Consider the following 17,074-nt stretch of genomic DNA (forward strand, 5'->3'; position numbering starts at 1 on the left):
AAACCCTTATGGGTATTAACTATTAACATACTTCTGGGTATCCTCATCTAACTGCAACTGCAAGTACGCATGGCTCATGTCTAGCTTTGTGAAGAACAGTCCCCCTGTCAGTTTTGCATATAAATGCTCTTTGTGAGGGATTGGGAATTTCTCCAGCTGCAGAAACTGTCTTACCGTTCATTTGAAATCTCCACAAAGTTAATACTGACCCGTCAGGTTTCAAAACTGATACAATTAGTGCTGTCCATTCTGCAAACTGGACTAGTTTTGATGGTTCCTTTGCTTTCTGCCATCTGATTTCACCCTCTACTTTTGCCTGTATGGCATATGGCAGTGGGTGAATCATGCAGAATCATGGAATTGCTTCCTGGTCAACAAAAATGGTGGCCTTGACTCCTTTGATAGTCCCTATAGCTTCATGAAAAGCTTCTGGTATTTAATTAGGACTTCACTCAAGCAACCATTTTCTCATCAAAAAATGTTGAGGCAATCTAAGTGAATCTTTCACGACCAATTTCGCCCCATCAGGTGTGGGCCCGAGCCTTTTACTATAATTAGTGGAAACTGAACCAGCTTCTTCTTAAAAAAGATCAGAACCAAAGTTGTACCTTTAATCTGTAAGATTCCTGGTTTAGGTTTTCAGTCTAGCCGAGGTCTTGCGCAAATCTTTGAGTTGGACGCCAGAGCGAATTTTGTTAAAGACTGGTTCTGTGATCACTGAAATGACCGTTCCGATATCTATCTCCATTCGAACCATGTAACCATTTAACCCGAAGTTTATTTTGATTGGTTCTGATTTGAATGTTGCTCAGCAATTTCATTGTCCCAAACTAGGTGCAGATGTGCACTCTCCTGGATATTGGCCTATGATTCTCTTACCCAATTTAGATCTACTGGTACTCCTTTGCTGACTTGAGTCCATATACTGGCAGCAACTGCAATGGCTTGCTGGTTCAGATCATGAAGAACATTTTTAACTGTTTGGCTGGAGCTTGTCTTTGTTTTGGGGTTCTGCTGTAGGCTAACCTAGAATCCCTCAGTTCAGGATATGTTCTGAGTTAGGCTATGCAATTGCATTCACTCAAGTGGTGAACCACAAACTCAGTCAGCCGGGCAAAGGTGTCCACTTCTGTTGGAATACCCTGCATTCACGTGCTTCACTTGCCACATTTTCCATTGATAAAACCAGTTGTAATGCCTGTTTGAAGTCCAGCTGGGCATGCTTTTGCATGGTTACGTCAGTAATTCAACTCTTGTCGCCACTGAAGTAATTCCATAAGGCCCGGTATCCCATCACCCATTTTTGACCTCAGGTGAAGTTTATTATGGTTGTACTAAATGAGGCCTCTGTGATCGATAACTGAGATTAGGAACTGTACACTATTGTGATAGGGAATAGGGATAACCCCGGGAATTACAGGCCAGTTAGTCTTACTTCGGTGGTAGGCAAAGTAATGGAAAGGGTACTGAGGGATAGGATTTATGAGTATCTGGAAAGAAACTGCTTGATTAGGGACAGCCAGCACGGATTTGTGAAGGGTAGGTCTTGCCTTACAATCTTATTGAATTCTTTGAGGAGGTGACCAAGCATGTGGATGAGGGTAGAGCAGTGGATGTAGTATTCATGGATTTTAGTAAGGCATTTGATAAGGTTCCCCATGGTAGGCTTATGCGGAAAGTCAGGAGGCATGGGATAGAGGGAAATTTGGCCAATTGGATAGAAAACTGGCTAACCGGTCGAAGTCAGAGAGTGATTGTAGATGGTAAATATTCAGCCTGGAGCCCAGTTACAAGTGGAGTTCCGCAGGGATCAGTTCTGGGTCTTCTGCTATTTGTAATTTTTATTAATGACTTAGATGAGGGAGTCGAAGGGTGGGTCAGTAAATTTGCAGGTGATACGAAGATTGGTGGAGTTGTGGATAGTGAGGAGGGCTGTTGTCGGCTGCAAAGGGACTTAGATATGATGCAGAGCTGGGCTGAGGAGTGGCAGATGGAGTTCAACCCTGCCAAGTGTGAGGTTGTCCATTTTGGAAAGACAAATAAGAATGCGGAATACAGGGTTAATGGTGGGGTTCTTAGTGAGGTGGAGGAACAGAGGGATCTTGGGGTCTATGTTCATAGATCTTTGAAAGTTGCCACTCAGGTGGATAGAGCTTGTAAGAAGGCCTATGGTGTATTAGCGTTCATTAGCAGAGGGATTGAATTCAAGAGTCGTGAAGTGATGTTGCAACCGTACAGGACTTTGGTTAGGCCACATTTGGAGTACTGTGTGCAGTTCTGGTCGCCTCACTTTAGGAAAGATGTGGAAGCTTTGGAGAGGGTGCAGAGAAGATTTACCAGGATGTTGCCTGGAATGGAGAATAGGTCGTACGAGGATAGGTTGAGAGTGCTAGGCCTTTTCTCGTTGGAACGGCGAAGGATGAGGGGTGACTTGATAGAGGTTTATAAGATTATCAGAGGAATAGATAGAGTAGACAGTCAGAAACTTTTTCCCAGGGTACAACAGAGTGTTACAAGGGGACATAAATTTAAGGTGAAGGGTGGAAGGTATAGGGGAGATGTCAGGGGTGGATTCTTTACCCAGAGAGTGGTGGGGGCATGGAATGCACTGCCTGTGGGAGTGGTAGAGTCAGAATCTTTGGTGACCTTTAAGCAGCAATTGGATAGGTATATGGATGGGTGCTTAAGCTAGGACAAATGTTCGGCACAACATCGTGGGCCGAAGGGCCTGTTCTGTGCTGTATTGATCTATGTTCTATGTTCTATGTTTGAACCTTTACCCACTTCCACTCCAAATAAGCTATCAATTAAATCTTGGTTTGTGTGCTTCAAGCATCACAGCTGAGTGAATCGACATACAGGCCAAAGCATCTTCACTAATGGTAGCAGTTTGTGGTCATTTGGATTTTCACAAGCTGTCTTCATTTGCTTGGAGAACTAGGAAGTAGTAATCCAGACTCCAGCAAGGCTTTACGATGAGCTGTTTCCTTTGCGACATTGTGGTTTAACCATCTCAGTCGTTCCTGGGCATTCTGTAAGATGTTGTTCACAAGCACCACTCTCCGCCGGGCATTCAGCAACGTTTTAACATATGTGTCCAGGTCAAGTGACACTTTCTGGTCTTCATTAATCCTATACAATTCTGCTGAGAGATTGTCGATTTGTTCCCGAAGACCTAGGTGACTCTCCCTCACTCCCTGAACCTGATGATCCACCTCCTTCACGGTGGGTCTCAGCAGCTCCAGGAGACCTCCCGACAGGAGGCTTCTCCTTGACACCGAACCACTACTACCCACCTCGGGCATCGCCATCACCCGCAATGCCCGCCGGGCTACACTCCTGGTCTTATCTGTCAGCCAAGCCTCCCTGTTTGGTTATTCTATGAGGTCCTTCTGGCTGACCTCATTACAATCACTACACCCCTGACTACCCACATCAAGATTCTCTGCTGTCTTGAAGGTCACTGGAAATGAAGTGGCACTGATTCCCTAAACTATATCCTTCATATAAAAATTATCATTTTCTGCAACATTAGACTGCTACTGTGATATTATCTTTTCCCTAACTTTTAACTTTATTTATTTCCCTTTCTCAGTATTCTACTGGATGAAGAAGGGCACATTAAGTTAACTGGTGAGTGACAAAAAAACAGGATACCCAATGATTTATCACTCAAACTGCTAGAAGTAGATTGCTAATTCTCCACCAAATGTTGCAAACACTACATTTTCTAACTTTGTTTTCAACTTTCTCTTGCTGTATTACACAGTGTTCTACAGTATCTTTATTCGGCAAACACCTAACCTGTGTGTCATGTGCTTTCTGTCTTCATGCTGTACAACAGACTTTTGTCTTTTGGATGAGGCTTTAAACCAATGCCATATTTGCGTTCTCAAATTGAAATGAATGATTCTCACGGCACTATTTTATGAAAGAGTAATGGAGCTCTCACCTGAATGCTCCTCCATCAAGCTCCTCCTTCAGCACTTTCCACATTTGTCACCTCTACCCCCTGGAATACAAGGGCAACAAATGCATGAGAACACCATCCCCTGCAGGTTCCCATCCAAGCCACACACCATTCTGGCTTGAAAATATATCACCATTCCAAAAGGCATATAAAATAGGAGCAGGAATGGGACATATGAGCCTGCTCTGCTATTCAGTGTGATCATTGCTAATGATTCAAATCAGTACTCTGTTCCCACATTCTACCCATGCCATTTAGCCCTAAAAATTATATCTAACTCCTTGAAAACATTCAATGCTTTGACCTCAACCTCTTTCTGTAGAAGAGCCTTCCACATTCCTTCACTGTTGCAAAATCTCAAAACTTCCTTCCTAATTGTACTGTGGGTGTCTCTAAAGTCTAAGGACTTGCGCAATTCAAGAAGGCAGCTCCCCACCACCTTCTTCAGTGTACTTAAGGATAGATAATAGTTTCTTGTCAGGAACCCTTCCATCCCACAGGTGAATATAAAAACAAAATTTCCCTCACAGCCATGCCTCCCTTATTTATGCAATATTCAGCCCTTTACAATGTGTCATAATCTTTGGTTCTCTGATTCTGAACTGTAATCTGTTTACCTCCTTCTTAGCACCACTCTCAAACTCCTTCATTGCTTTTCCTTTAAAAGAAAGTTGTTCTGTACTATTGTTGGTTGTGATTTGTTTTTAAATTAAAGCTGATTAGTAGTGACGGTGTTGAAGTGAACTGTTGACTGTAGTAAGTGTGATTAAATTTGGTTGTACTACTCTTTTTTTAAGACTTTGGACTGAGCAAGGAAGCTGTTGACCATGAGAAGAAGGCCTATTCATTTTGTGGAACTGTTGAGTATATGGCTCCTGAGGTGGTTAATCGACGTGGCCATACACTTAGTGCTGACTGGTGGTCTTATGGTGTTTTAATGGTATGTATGTTTATTTAGTGCCATTGCTTACTGCTGTGTAATTTTACACTCTCAGCCCTCCCCGCTTTCCTTAAATTATATTTCAATCTAATATCTACAAGTCGCAAGGACACTTTAACTAAATGGTGATGAAGTTTATCTTTGGCAACTTAGTACATCACTCAAATATTACCAGGAGACCTGTGACATAAGGTGAAATTGAGAAAGTGGCATCTCAAATCCATTTCTATCACTTGAATTCCACTAGTGCTTAATGCAATTCTCAAGTTTCCAAACTTGGTTTCTTTTGGTGAACATGAAGGCTGCTCAATATTTATACATGTTGTTTTTGTGAAGTGTGTACTTTTTTTTTGTTATGTGGAGTTTAATGTTTAACTTCTGATCTTGTTTGAAATGTTTCTGTTTGTCCCCTGTTTCTTGGCAGTTTGAGATGTTGACTGGTTCCCTGCCATTCCAAGGGAAGGATAGAAAAGAGACGATGACACTCATTTTAAAGTAAGACAATTGTCTGGCTTAATGTTGGTGGTATCGCTGTAATTTAGCTTGCTGCTGTTACATGTTCTACAATGATAAATTGTTAAGGTAGATCTAGTGAGGAAAGAACTAATCTGTTAATAAGAAATATTCTCTTCATTCAAGTCAACTATTGAACCCTTTAATGCATAGGACAAGATGAACCATCGAGTTTCTTCTGCCTAATCCAAGAATTGAATATAAATTCTCTGCTTCTTGCACCCTTCTACTTGTTTGTGTCAGCATCACAGACCAATACCCATATTCTGCTAACATTTCCGAATGTGGTTAACAGTGTGATAATGACCAAATAATCTATTTATTGGGATGTTGTTTACGGATAGATTTTAGCCAGGACAGTGGAGAAATATTTCCTTTACTCTTCTTCAACTAGTGCCATCAGACCTTTTATATCCAAGCAAGCAGAAGGGACCTTAGTTTAACATTTCAACTGAAAGATTATCACTCTGACAGACCAGTCCTCCCCCAATCCTGCATTACAAAGTCAGTCCCAATTTTCTTGTGCATAAGCACTACTGAGGGACTTCAACCCAAAGCCTTGTGATTAAGAGGCCAGAGTACTGCCTACTGAACCACAACGGACCCTCAATCCTTCATACCTAGATTTCACATTGCTGCTTTAACAAAGTAAAACAGCTTATTTCAGAATTACCAAGTTGAACTATCTCCTATGCCAATCTGTTTTAGACATTCAAAAAAGATAAAGCAAGCTCTATATGATCCAGTATGATTTCTGACTTTGGGCAATTAAATTATTGAGTGATCATAATTGAAATATCAGCATAGTGTTTTCAAGTGGCATCTTTGATTTTTGTTGTGTGCCATTAGTGTATGTTAAATAGCTCAGTGACACCTGCTTACACAAATCTGTTTTATACATTGGCCTTCTCAAAAATTATTGTAGCATGAAAATTCCATTAGTGATCCTAGATTGTTATTGTTCATGTCAAAGTAAAGCATTATCTAGAACAGAAAACTATAAAGTTAGAAGTTCTTTAATTAATTCATTGATGCATTAAGTACAAATTCTGTTATGTTTGGATTTTTCATGGTTATTATGGAGGAAAGTCTCTGGAAGGTTCAGATGTATATAGTATTTAACTGTATGCAAATTCTTTTTCTAGGGCTAAATTGGGAATGCCTCAATTCTTGAGTCCTGAAGCCCAAAGTTTGTTACGAGCACTTTTCAAGAGAAATCCTGCCAACAGACTAGGTAACCATTGGACTGGACTTGGCTGATTGGGCTACTGAACAGATGCTGATCACAGATGAGTTTAAATCTGATGTTGAACACAAATTCTCTTGTTTCTCTGCTATTAAGTGGCATTTGCTTGGCAATAATCAGCTGATTAACACTAAATTTGGGTTCCTCCCAGGCCTCTCAGCTCCTGACCTCTTTACAGCCTACAATGTCCACTCCAAGTTCCACACTACCCTGATTCAGAACGATATTGCCAATCCCTTCACTGTAACAATTAGGACTCAGCAATATTGTAAATGCTGGTCCAGCCAGTGACATCCATATTGAATGAACAAATTCATGAAATTTAAACATTCAGTGAATTTGAGTGATCTCATACAATAAACTCAGAATGTTAGTATATTCAGAAACAGAAAGCAGTGACAAAGGCAAATGTTAAGTTTTCTTTTGCAAATGAACTGGAGCACAGAAATATAAAGTCTGTTTACAATTGTGAAGTTTTGATCTCCTTACCTGAGGATGGATATAGTTGACTTGAAAGTAGTTCAAGTGAGATAAAACTTGCCTCCTTTTGTATTCTAATTTTCTTTGAGAGGCAAGCGTTTTGACCTTTTTGATTACTGTGGACCAGTTATGTTTATTTGGTTACCCTAAAATCTTCTCTTGTCCACAATTCCAAATTTCTTGGCATTAAAAATAACCATTATATCTTTTTTGGATTTAAAGTGATTAAAGTCATGCTTCCCAAATTGGACTCCATATACCACATTTTACCCACTTGATTAAGTTGCCTATATTCTTTTCCAGCATTTGTCCCTGTCTAGACAACTTCTATGTTCCTTCTATTTCAGTTCATCTGAAAGCCTCAATATATAACTCTATTCCTTCACACAATTTGTATTTATGCAGCACTATTAACAAAGTAAAGTGCCCAAAACTACTACTAAAATTGAACAAAATGTGACTCTGGGCCATTTTAGACATTTGAACAGATGACCAAAAACACGATCAAAGTGATATGTTTTAAGGATCATTAAAAAATGAAAGAGAGTCAAATAAATTTAGGGAAGCAATTCCAGAGTTTAGAATCTTGACAGCTGAAGGACCGGCTAACAATACTCGAACAATTCAGCCATTGAATGTGGTGGAAGAAGGCAGTAATTCTTCAATTAAAAGTAAATGAGGTAGATTTAATTCTGGTAAAGTTTTGGAGTGTATTATATGCAGCGATTGAGAAATGATATATATGGTAAGTTTTGTGTGCCTGGCAAGAACCATAAATGCGTAATTTCCAAAGCAAGGGGTTGGAGGTGCATGTTAGACAGATTTAAGGTGAGTTGAACATGAGGAAGGAAAACTGTGAGGGTGCTAGTTGCCTCCACTTGATAACAGGAACCCCAGGAAGAAGTTCCTCTTTCACTAGTTAGCAGTACACTCAAGAATAATACTTGAAACAAAAGTGGAAACTTTAATCATGTGTGGTGAGATGAGGCCCATAAGCGTATATTATTTGCTCTCTTAAGGACCTTAATTGAGCCATCAGCAACCAATTCATTTGATGGCCCTCCTATTTGCAGGGAGCCCTAAAATCAGACCAATGTTTTGGGTGGATAATATTGAGTTTGTTAGATTATGATCGATGAAGGACCATGAACCTGAAATATTGGAGCATTAAAGAAGTGTACTGACAGTTGACCATTATAACTTTACATGTTTTTGTTTTTAGGAGCTGGCGTGGATGGTGTAGAGGAAATCAAGCGTCAACCATTCTTCACAAACATAGATTGGAATGTAAGTGCCAATACTTAATGGTGAAATTCAGACAAAATCTCTTCTATAATTTCTGAAGCCATTGATTGGACATGGAAAAATAAAATTGCTAGTTTTTCCAGTTCAGGGATTCTTTTTAACTCACTTATAGGATCTGGGTATGGCTAGCTGGATCAGGATTTATTGCCCACCTCACCTTTGGGTGGTACGGTGACTCAGTGGTTAGCACTGCTGCCTCACAGGGTCCCAGGTTTGATTCCAGCTCAGGTGACTGTCTGTGTGGAATATGCACATTCTCCCTGTGTCTGCATGGGTTTCCTCCAGGTGCTCCAGTTTCCTCCCACAGTCCAAAGATGTACAGGTCAGGTGAATTGGCCATGCTAAATTGACCATAGTGTTAGGTGCATTAGTCAAAGGGAAGTAAATCTGGGTTGGTTACTCTTCGGAGGGTCGGTGTGGACTTGTTGGGCCGAAGGGCCAGTTTCTACATTATAGGGAATCTAATCTAATCAGTTGCTTCTAAAGAGATGGTGATGAGCGTCCTTCTTAAACTATTACAATCTAATTTTGCAATAAAGGCACCTGAAGTGCACAGCCAAGTGAAATGCTCTATTTGAGGGCTACCCTATTATTTTCTACAGCACAATATGTATGTAATCTTGAAAGGATCACTTCAGAACGATACTTTTAATTACTTCATAAAATGAGTGTATGTGAGATGACCAAAATGTGTTGACAATGCCTTATTTCGTTTGAGTAGGTATTGATGAACTGCTGTCTTGCGCTGTTCTTGTCCATCTAGTGCAGGTATACCCGTATCACTGATGAGGATTCTGATCCAGCAACAGTGAAGAGAAATCAATATAGTTCATTGTCATAATGGTATGTGGCTTTGAGGGGTCTTTGCAGATAACGGTGTTCTCTAGCATGTGTTATATGATCTTTCTAGGTGTTAGCATTTGTGGGTTTGAAAGGGACTGTTAACACTGAGCCAGTGATGGAGGAACGAATATATAAGGTGGTGGATGGAGTGACAAATCAAGTGGGTTGATTTGTCCTTGATGCTGTTGAACTTCCTGAGTGGTTTTGGAGTTGCATTGATTTCAGACAAGTGGAGAACATTCAATCACACTCCTCACTTATGTTTTATAATAGTGGACAGGCTTGGGGAGTTGAGAGGTGACCCACTCTTGTAGCTACTATACTTGTACGGCTGGTCCACTTAACAATCTGATCACTGGCAACCCCGGATGCTGATGGAGGGGTACTCGGTAATGATGATACTTATAAATGTCATGGGGAGATGGTTTGATTCTCTCATTGAAGATGACCATTGCCTGGTTCTTGTGTAACATGAAGTTTAATTGCTACTTACCAGCCAAATCCTGCCTATCCAAGTCTGATTGCATATGAACACTAACTGGGACAGTATCTGAGGAGTAAAAGTCAAAATTGCTGGAATTAAAAAAACCTGGCAGGTTTGGCAGCATTTGTGAAGAGAAACCAGAATTACCGTTTTGGGTCCAATGACCTTTACTCAGAAGAAACATGGCTCAGGGATGGTCAGGACTGGGAGCTTAATGTTTCAGGGTCTAGATGCTATAGGAAGGATAGAAAGAGATGCAAGAGAAGAAGGGGAGTGGCATTTTTGGTTAGGGATAACATTACGGCTGTACTTAGGGAGGATATTCTCGGGATTATGTCTAGTGAAGTTATTTAGGTGGAACTGAGAAATAAAGAGGGAATGATCACCTTATTGGGATTGTACTATAGACCCTCAATAGTCAGCGGGAAATTGAGAAGCAAATTTCTGTTGGAATGTCAGGGGATTTTAACTTTCCAACATAGACTGGGACTGCCACAGTGTTAAAGGCTTAGATGGAAAAGAATTTGTTAATTGTGTGCAAGAAAATTTTCTTTTTCAGTATATGGATGTACCAACTAGAAAAGGAGCAAAACTTTACTTTATTTTGGGAAATAAGGCAGGTCTGATGACTCAGATATCATTGGGGAGCACTCTGGAGCAGTGATCAAATTTTTATTAGTTTTAAAATGGTTGTGGAAAAGGATAGATATGATATAAAAGTTAAATTTCTAAATTAGAGGAGAGCCAATTTTGACTACATGAGGTAGGAACTTTCAAAACTTGGTTAGGAGGGACTGTTTGCAAATATCGGGACGGCTCTAAATTGGAAGGCCTTCAAAAATGGAATAACAAGAGTCCAGAGACAGTATATTCCGGTTGGTATGAAGAGTAGGTACAGGGAATGTTGGATGACTGGAGAAAACGAGGCTCTGATCAAGAGAAAAAAGAAGGCATATGTCAGGTGTAGACAGCTGGGATTGAGTGGATCCCTGGAAGGGTATGAGGGCAAAACAGAGAATCCAAAGAGATTCTGCAAATACATTAAAGACAAAGAGTAACTAGGCAGAGAATAGGGTCCCTTAAAGATCAACAAGGCCACTTATGTCTGGAACTGTAGAAGATGGATGAAATACTAAAGAAGTATTTAGCATCAGTGTTACTGTGGAGAAGGATATGGAACGGGAGCACTTGTAGAAATAAATAATGATAGCCTGAAAAGTGTCCATATTACAGAAAAGGAGGTGTTGGATGTCTTAAAATGCATAAAGGCGGATAAATCCCAGGAACCTGATCAGGTGCACCCAGAACTTTGTGGGAAGCTAAGGAAGTGCTTGGTGGGCCCTTTGATGAGGTATCTGTATCATCGATAGACACAGGTGAGGTGCTAGAGGACTGGAAGTTGGCTAATGTGGTGCCATTATTTAAGAAAGATAGTAAGGAAAAGCCAGGGAACTATAGATCAGTGACCGTGAAATCAGTGGTGGATAAGTTGTTGGAAGTGATTCTGAGGGACATGATTTACATATATTTCGAAAGGCAGGGACTGATTAGAGATAGTAAACATGGCTTTGTGCATGGAAAATCATGTCTCACTAACTTAATCAAGTTTTTTGAAGAAGTGATGAAGAAGATTGATGAAGACAGAGCAGTAGACGTTGTCTATATGGATTTCAGCAAGGCGTTTAACACAGCTGTGCATGGTAGACTGGTTAGCAAAGTAAGTTCACGTGGAATACATGGAGAACTAGCCATTTGGATACAAAATTGACTTTAAGGTAGAAGACAGAGGGTGGTGGCGGAGGGTTCTTTTTCAGATTGGAGACCTGTGACCAGCAATGTGTCACAAGGATCGGTGTTAGATCTGCTGCTCTTTATCATTTATATAAATGATTTGGATGTGAACATAGGAGTTATCGTTAGTAAGTTTGCAGATGACACCAAAATTGGTGGTGTAGTGGACAGCGCAGAATGTTACCTGAGAATAACACGGGACCTTGATCAGATGGGCCAATGGGCCGAGGAGTGGCAGATAGAGTTTGATTTAGATAAATGTGAGGTACTACATTTTGGAAGGGCAAATTAGAGCAGGACTTATACACTTAATGGCAAGATCCTGGGGAGTGTTGCTGAACAAAGTGACCTTGGAGTGCAGGTTCATATTTCCTTGAAAGTGGAGTCACAGGTAGATAGGATAGTGAAGAAGGTGTTTTGTGTGCTTGCCTTCATTGGTCAATGCATTGAGAATAGGAGTTGGCAGTCAAGAGTGCAGTGCTGGAAAAGCACAGCAGGTCAGGCAGCATCCAAGGAACAAGAAAATCAATGTTTTGGGCAAAAGCTCTTCATCATGCCTGAAACTTCGATTTCCTGCTCCTCTGATGCTGCTTGACCTGCTGAGCTTTTCCAGCATCACACTTGACTCTAATCTCCAGCATCTGCAATACTCACTTTTGCCTATAGGAGTTGGGAGGTCATGTTGCAGCTATACAGGCCACTTTTGGAGTACCTCGTTTGGTTCTGTTCTCCCTCCCATAGGAAGGATGTTGTGAAACTTGAAAGGATTTAGAAAACGTTTACAAGGATGTGTTTTAAAAAAAATTCTCAAGGTCAAGGACCAGGCTCGCAGGAAAGTAGTCTGACACAGAACAAACAGCCAAGAGGCGAGTCTGCTAGAATATAAGTGTTTTATTCCCCGCAGTGTCACCACAACCAGTCTCGTACTTACAACGGGTCTGGTTTATACTCACTCTACATGTTACCCGAACTGGGAGCCGTCAGTTCTCGTAGAGCGGTTGCCAACAACCCACGCTCGGCGGTTAAACGTAACCCCGGAGCAGACTCTACTGAACTGGAGACTTCTCCAGCTGATATACTCTTTTCCAGATATAAACATTCATGTGAACAGCAGAGCAAGGCTAAAAAACACATTCCATTCTGGTTACATACAGATAAGAAGATTCACACGGGAAGGTGTATAATAAGATTCACACGGGACTAAGCGACACCTTCCATTTTCGGTTAGAGCAGAGCAAGGCTAAAAAACACATTCCATTCTGGTTATTCACACGGGAAGGTGTATAACAAGATTCACACGGGACCAAGCGACACCTTCCATTTTCGGTTAGATTCACACATGTATTGGGACACAATTTTAACCCTTTCACCACAGGATGTTGCCAGGGTTAGAGGTTTGAGCTATAAGGAGAGTATGAATAGGCTGGCGCTATTTTCCCTGGAGCATCAGAGGCTGATTTGGGGGGGTGGGGTATTGGTGAAGGTGTTGACCTTATAAAGAATCATCAAACCATGAGGGGCATTTATAGGGTGTATAGCCAAGTGATGGGGGAGTCCAAAACTAAGGGCATAGGTTTATATTGAGAGAGGCACGATTTCTCAACACCATTTTCTCACTTTCTCCCCATAAGCTTTGATCCCTTTAACAATCAAGAACTTCTTTATCTCTGTCTTAAATGTACTCAATGACCTGGCCTCCATAGATTCACCACTTCTCTGGGTGAAGAAATTTCTCTTAATCTCCATTCTAAAGGGTCTTCCATTTATTCTAAACCTCTGCCCTTGGGTCCTAGTCTGTCTTGCTGATGGAAACATCTTGTCAACGTCCACTCTATCCAGGCCATTCAATATTCTGTAAAATTCAATTAGATCCTCCCTCATTCTCTAAACTCAGTTGAGTATAGAGCCAGAGTCCTCAAACATTCCTAATATGTTAAGCCTTTCATTCCTGGGTTTATCTTGTGAACCTATTCTGGACCTGCTCTAGGGGCAGTACATTCTTCTGAGATATGGGGCCCAAAATTGCTCATAGTATTCTAAATGTGGTCTGACCAGAGCATTATAAAACCTCAGGAGTACGTCCCTACTTCTATATTCTTGTCCTCGTGAAATAAATGCCAACATTGCATTTGCTTTCCTAACTACTGACTCAACCTGTAAGTTTACCTTATGAGAATCTGGACTAGGACTCCCAAGTTCCTTTGCACTTTAGATTTCTGAATTGTCTCCCTATTTAGAAAATAGTCTACGCCTCTATTCTCCCTACCAAAGTGCATGACTTCACACTTTCCCACATTGTATTCCATCAGTCACTTCCTTGCCCACTCTCCCAATCTGTATAAATTCTTCATCAGCGTCCGCACCTCCTCAGTACTACCTTTCCCTCCACCTATCTTTTTATCATCTGCAAACGTTTTGCACAGAGGGTGGTGAATGTATGGAATGAGCTGCCAGAGGAAGTAGTGGGGGCTGGTACAATTACAACATTTAAAAGGCATCTGAATGGATAGGAAAGGTTTGGACAGATATGATTAATTTAGGATATCTAGTTGGCATGGACGAGTTGGACTGAAGGGTCTGCTTCCATGCTGTACAGCTCTATGTGTCCCCTCAGCCATCATTGATGGGCTGAATGGCCTAATATTTGCTTTTACATTTTATGGTCTACTACACCTCAACAAAAATCAATGTGGAAAGTGGGCTTGATTGCTGTGATTGATTAGAGTTGAATTCATAATCCAGTACTGAATACAGAACTTGATGTGTTTGCCACATCGTGATCCTTCTATCTCCAGTTAACCAGTGTAAAGCTGGGACTGCTTTTGAAACCACCATTCTCATGTTAAACCATTGCCATTCTCATTGACTGTGTAGTGCAATTAGAAGGCATTTGTATCCAAGCAACTGGCTGTGGTGGAATACTTTCCTGGATCATGAACGTGTTTCTTAAAGTCAGAATGTCATATTTCAGCACAACTGCTTAATAGCAACTGGGAGAGAGGTAAGCTTGGTTGACATCAAGTCCAATCAAATGGTAAACTAATATTTTGACTACTGAGAGTAACTAATAGGTCTTTCAGGAGTTAACCACCCTGGAACAGTCATTTGATTTCCATTTTATTTTCATTTTAGTTAAAGGTAATATCTTAATTTCAGTGGTGAGCACTTGAATACATAACTTGTGATTCACTGACAATGCATAGTATGGCAGGATGTAATAAAATTCAGTAATATATTTCAGTGGAAGTTATTCTGCCCAAAAATCACTGGGAAATCACAATCATTTTGAGTGAGTATATTGTTTAGACAATGGTGGCTGATAGTAACTGCTCTTGGTGGCATCTCCCTCTCACCTGCAGCCACCTCTCAGCATTAATTTAATACACATTTACTGTAAACTTGCCAACTGACACTTTAAGAAACCCAGTGGTTTGTGTTTATTGCATATGGAGCTGTTTGAAAATTGTGAGTAAGCTTCCTTCATTTCTGATAAAATTAGTTCTCAGAAATGGCACAATGGTTTATAATTTTGCCCTTTTCAAGCCTGACTTCTGGTTTCTTACAATTACGAACTGATGAAACAGAAACTTCCTATCTAACAATTGGGAAGGTTCCAAACAAAGGAAGTTGTGGCAGTTATTTTAGTGCATGTATGTGGGCCTGTGAGCCAAAATAACATGTAACTTGGCATACATTTTCTCATTCAAAGACAATAAGATCAGCTAGAGTGGAAAAATTAAACTTCTATACCCATACTGATGGGGACAGGAACATTGTTGATGCAGAGGGAATGATATCCAACATCTGATTAGTACTACATCTGAATTGGAAGTGCTTGATGAGGAAAGTTTGCCTTGCATGTTGCATCTAATTATTGTTTCATATGTTTAGGAAAATGTAGATTGGGCTTCGCTGTGTATGAATGGATTCATGACTTGGGAATTTGTGGTAGAAAAGTGTGGAATTTACTTGAATTTGACTATGCTTTCCTTTCATGGATGTGCTTAGTGCTTCGGCACTGAGTGCCAGCAGAGTAAGTGGATTCCACTCTTCACCCAAAGCCATAAATATCTAGCGAAACATTTAATGAGAATAATAAGTCAGGACAGTAATGATTTGCAGCATTTAAAATAGTTTCTTATGCTTCTAGAAACTCTACCGAAGGGAACTGAAGCCACCATTCAAACCAGCTGTGGCCAGGCCAGATGATACCTTTTATTTTGACCCTGAGTTTACAGAACGGACACCTAAAGGTTTGTACTGAACACATGGGGAAATGTGAAACCAAATTGAATGTGGTGATTAAAATCTGTTCCATCAAATTTTTCAAAATTGAAAATGAGGGTTAAAATGTCAAGCCAAATGCTTTTCCAACATCAAGATGTGAAATTACTAAATTCTGTGATCTGTTTCTTAAACATTAAAATGCTTGTGGTTTTGTTCACTCATCTATTGCTCTCTGACCTCAAAGAGAATATGTATGGATGAAACTGCTTCAAAAAGATGTGACGTGTGTTCAATGCCTCCCCAAAGAAACAGGATCTTGCAGTACAAGGAATCATTCAGTATGGTAATACATCCTATTGATTGATACAATCTATCAAGCCCATAACACACAAAATGACACAGAATTTTACTTATTCGAAAAGTTTCTCATTTCCTGGGCTGAGGATTGTGACTATCATTGGATAAATGCCTCATGAATGGCAATTACTGTTCATTTGCTAATCTGAATTGGAGTTTTCTATAGGTGAGCCTCAAGGTAATACAATAACAACTTCAATTTATATATAGTAGCTTTGACATAACTAAATGTCCCAAGGCACTTCAAAGGACAAGCATCGAGCCACATAAAGTGACATTGAGGTTGATAGCCAAAATCCTGGTTGAAGAGGTAGCTTCAACCTTAGAGGAGAATAGAATGATTAGTGGAGGAGAGGTTAAGGGAGATAATTTCAGATATTTAGGGCCCAAAACAGCCAAAAAAAGATGACAAATGGTGGAGCAATAAAAATTGGGGATGTCAAGCAGCCAGACTTAAAAGATGGCAGATATCTCAAATGGTAATGAGGATGGAATTTAAATGCAAAATGGGATTGAAATCAAGAATGAGAACTTTAAAATTGAATTTTTACTTAACTCAACAAATACAAGGATTTAATGCAATTAAGAACATTGAGAATTGTTTTGATTGACCTCAAATTTATTGAGGACAGAACATGGAAGGCCAGACAGGAGTGATTCGCAAATGAGTTGAGGTGGGGTGGAGATAAGCAATAATGTAAGCAATAATAAGTGACTCAGTGATAATGCAAGTATGTTGTCAGAAGATCATTTTGGTGTAAAGTATGGAAAGAAGGTTGCAGTATATCTCATTTGACTCCAAATCATTTACAGAAAGAGGAGTTTTGGCAGTAGCTCAGTTTGTTGTGGAGACGAAAGACATTGGCATCAACTGTTTGTTCATAGTGTTACCACTGTTGGCTCAAATTCTTTCTAGAC

The 17,074-nt window shown here is 40.3% G+C and overlaps 1 protein-coding gene and 1 pseudogene across 5 annotated transcripts in view; one reads left to right on the forward strand and one right to left on the reverse strand.

Moving 5' to 3' along the window:
- rps6ka1 (ribosomal protein S6 kinase a, polypeptide 1) overlaps positions 1-17,074 on the forward strand; it is a 216,073-nt gene that overhangs the window by 147,829 nt on the left and 51,170 nt on the right. For all 5 annotated transcript variants that reach the window (XR_015752135.1, XM_043717494.2, XM_043717496.2 and 2 more), the window contains 6 exons: positions 3,596-3,633; positions 4,768-4,910; positions 5,335-5,405; positions 6,569-6,657; positions 8,372-8,436; positions 15,723-15,825. Coding sequence is in view for 4 of the 5 variants with exons in the window: in XM_043717494.2 (XP_043573429.1) it covers positions 3,596-3,633; positions 4,768-4,910; positions 5,335-5,405; positions 6,569-6,657; positions 8,372-8,436; positions 15,723-15,825 (509 nt within the window). In the remaining variant the exon portion in view is untranslated. The remainder of the gene's footprint in view (positions 1-3,595; positions 3,634-4,767; positions 4,911-5,334; positions 5,406-6,568; positions 6,658-8,371; positions 8,437-15,722; positions 15,826-17,074) is intronic.
- Positions 2,878-3,311, reverse strand: LOC148142151 (SNARE-associated protein Snapin pseudogene; annotated as a pseudogene).

Source organism: Chiloscyllium plagiosum, unplaced genomic scaffold (genome assembly GCF_037043375.1).
Source record: "Chiloscyllium plagiosum isolate Xiang-an unplaced genomic scaffold, Cpla_swu_hap1 HiC_scaffold_30, whole genome shotgun sequence".
NCBI lineage: Eukaryota > Metazoa > Chordata > Chondrichthyes > Orectolobiformes > Hemiscylliidae > Chiloscyllium > Chiloscyllium plagiosum.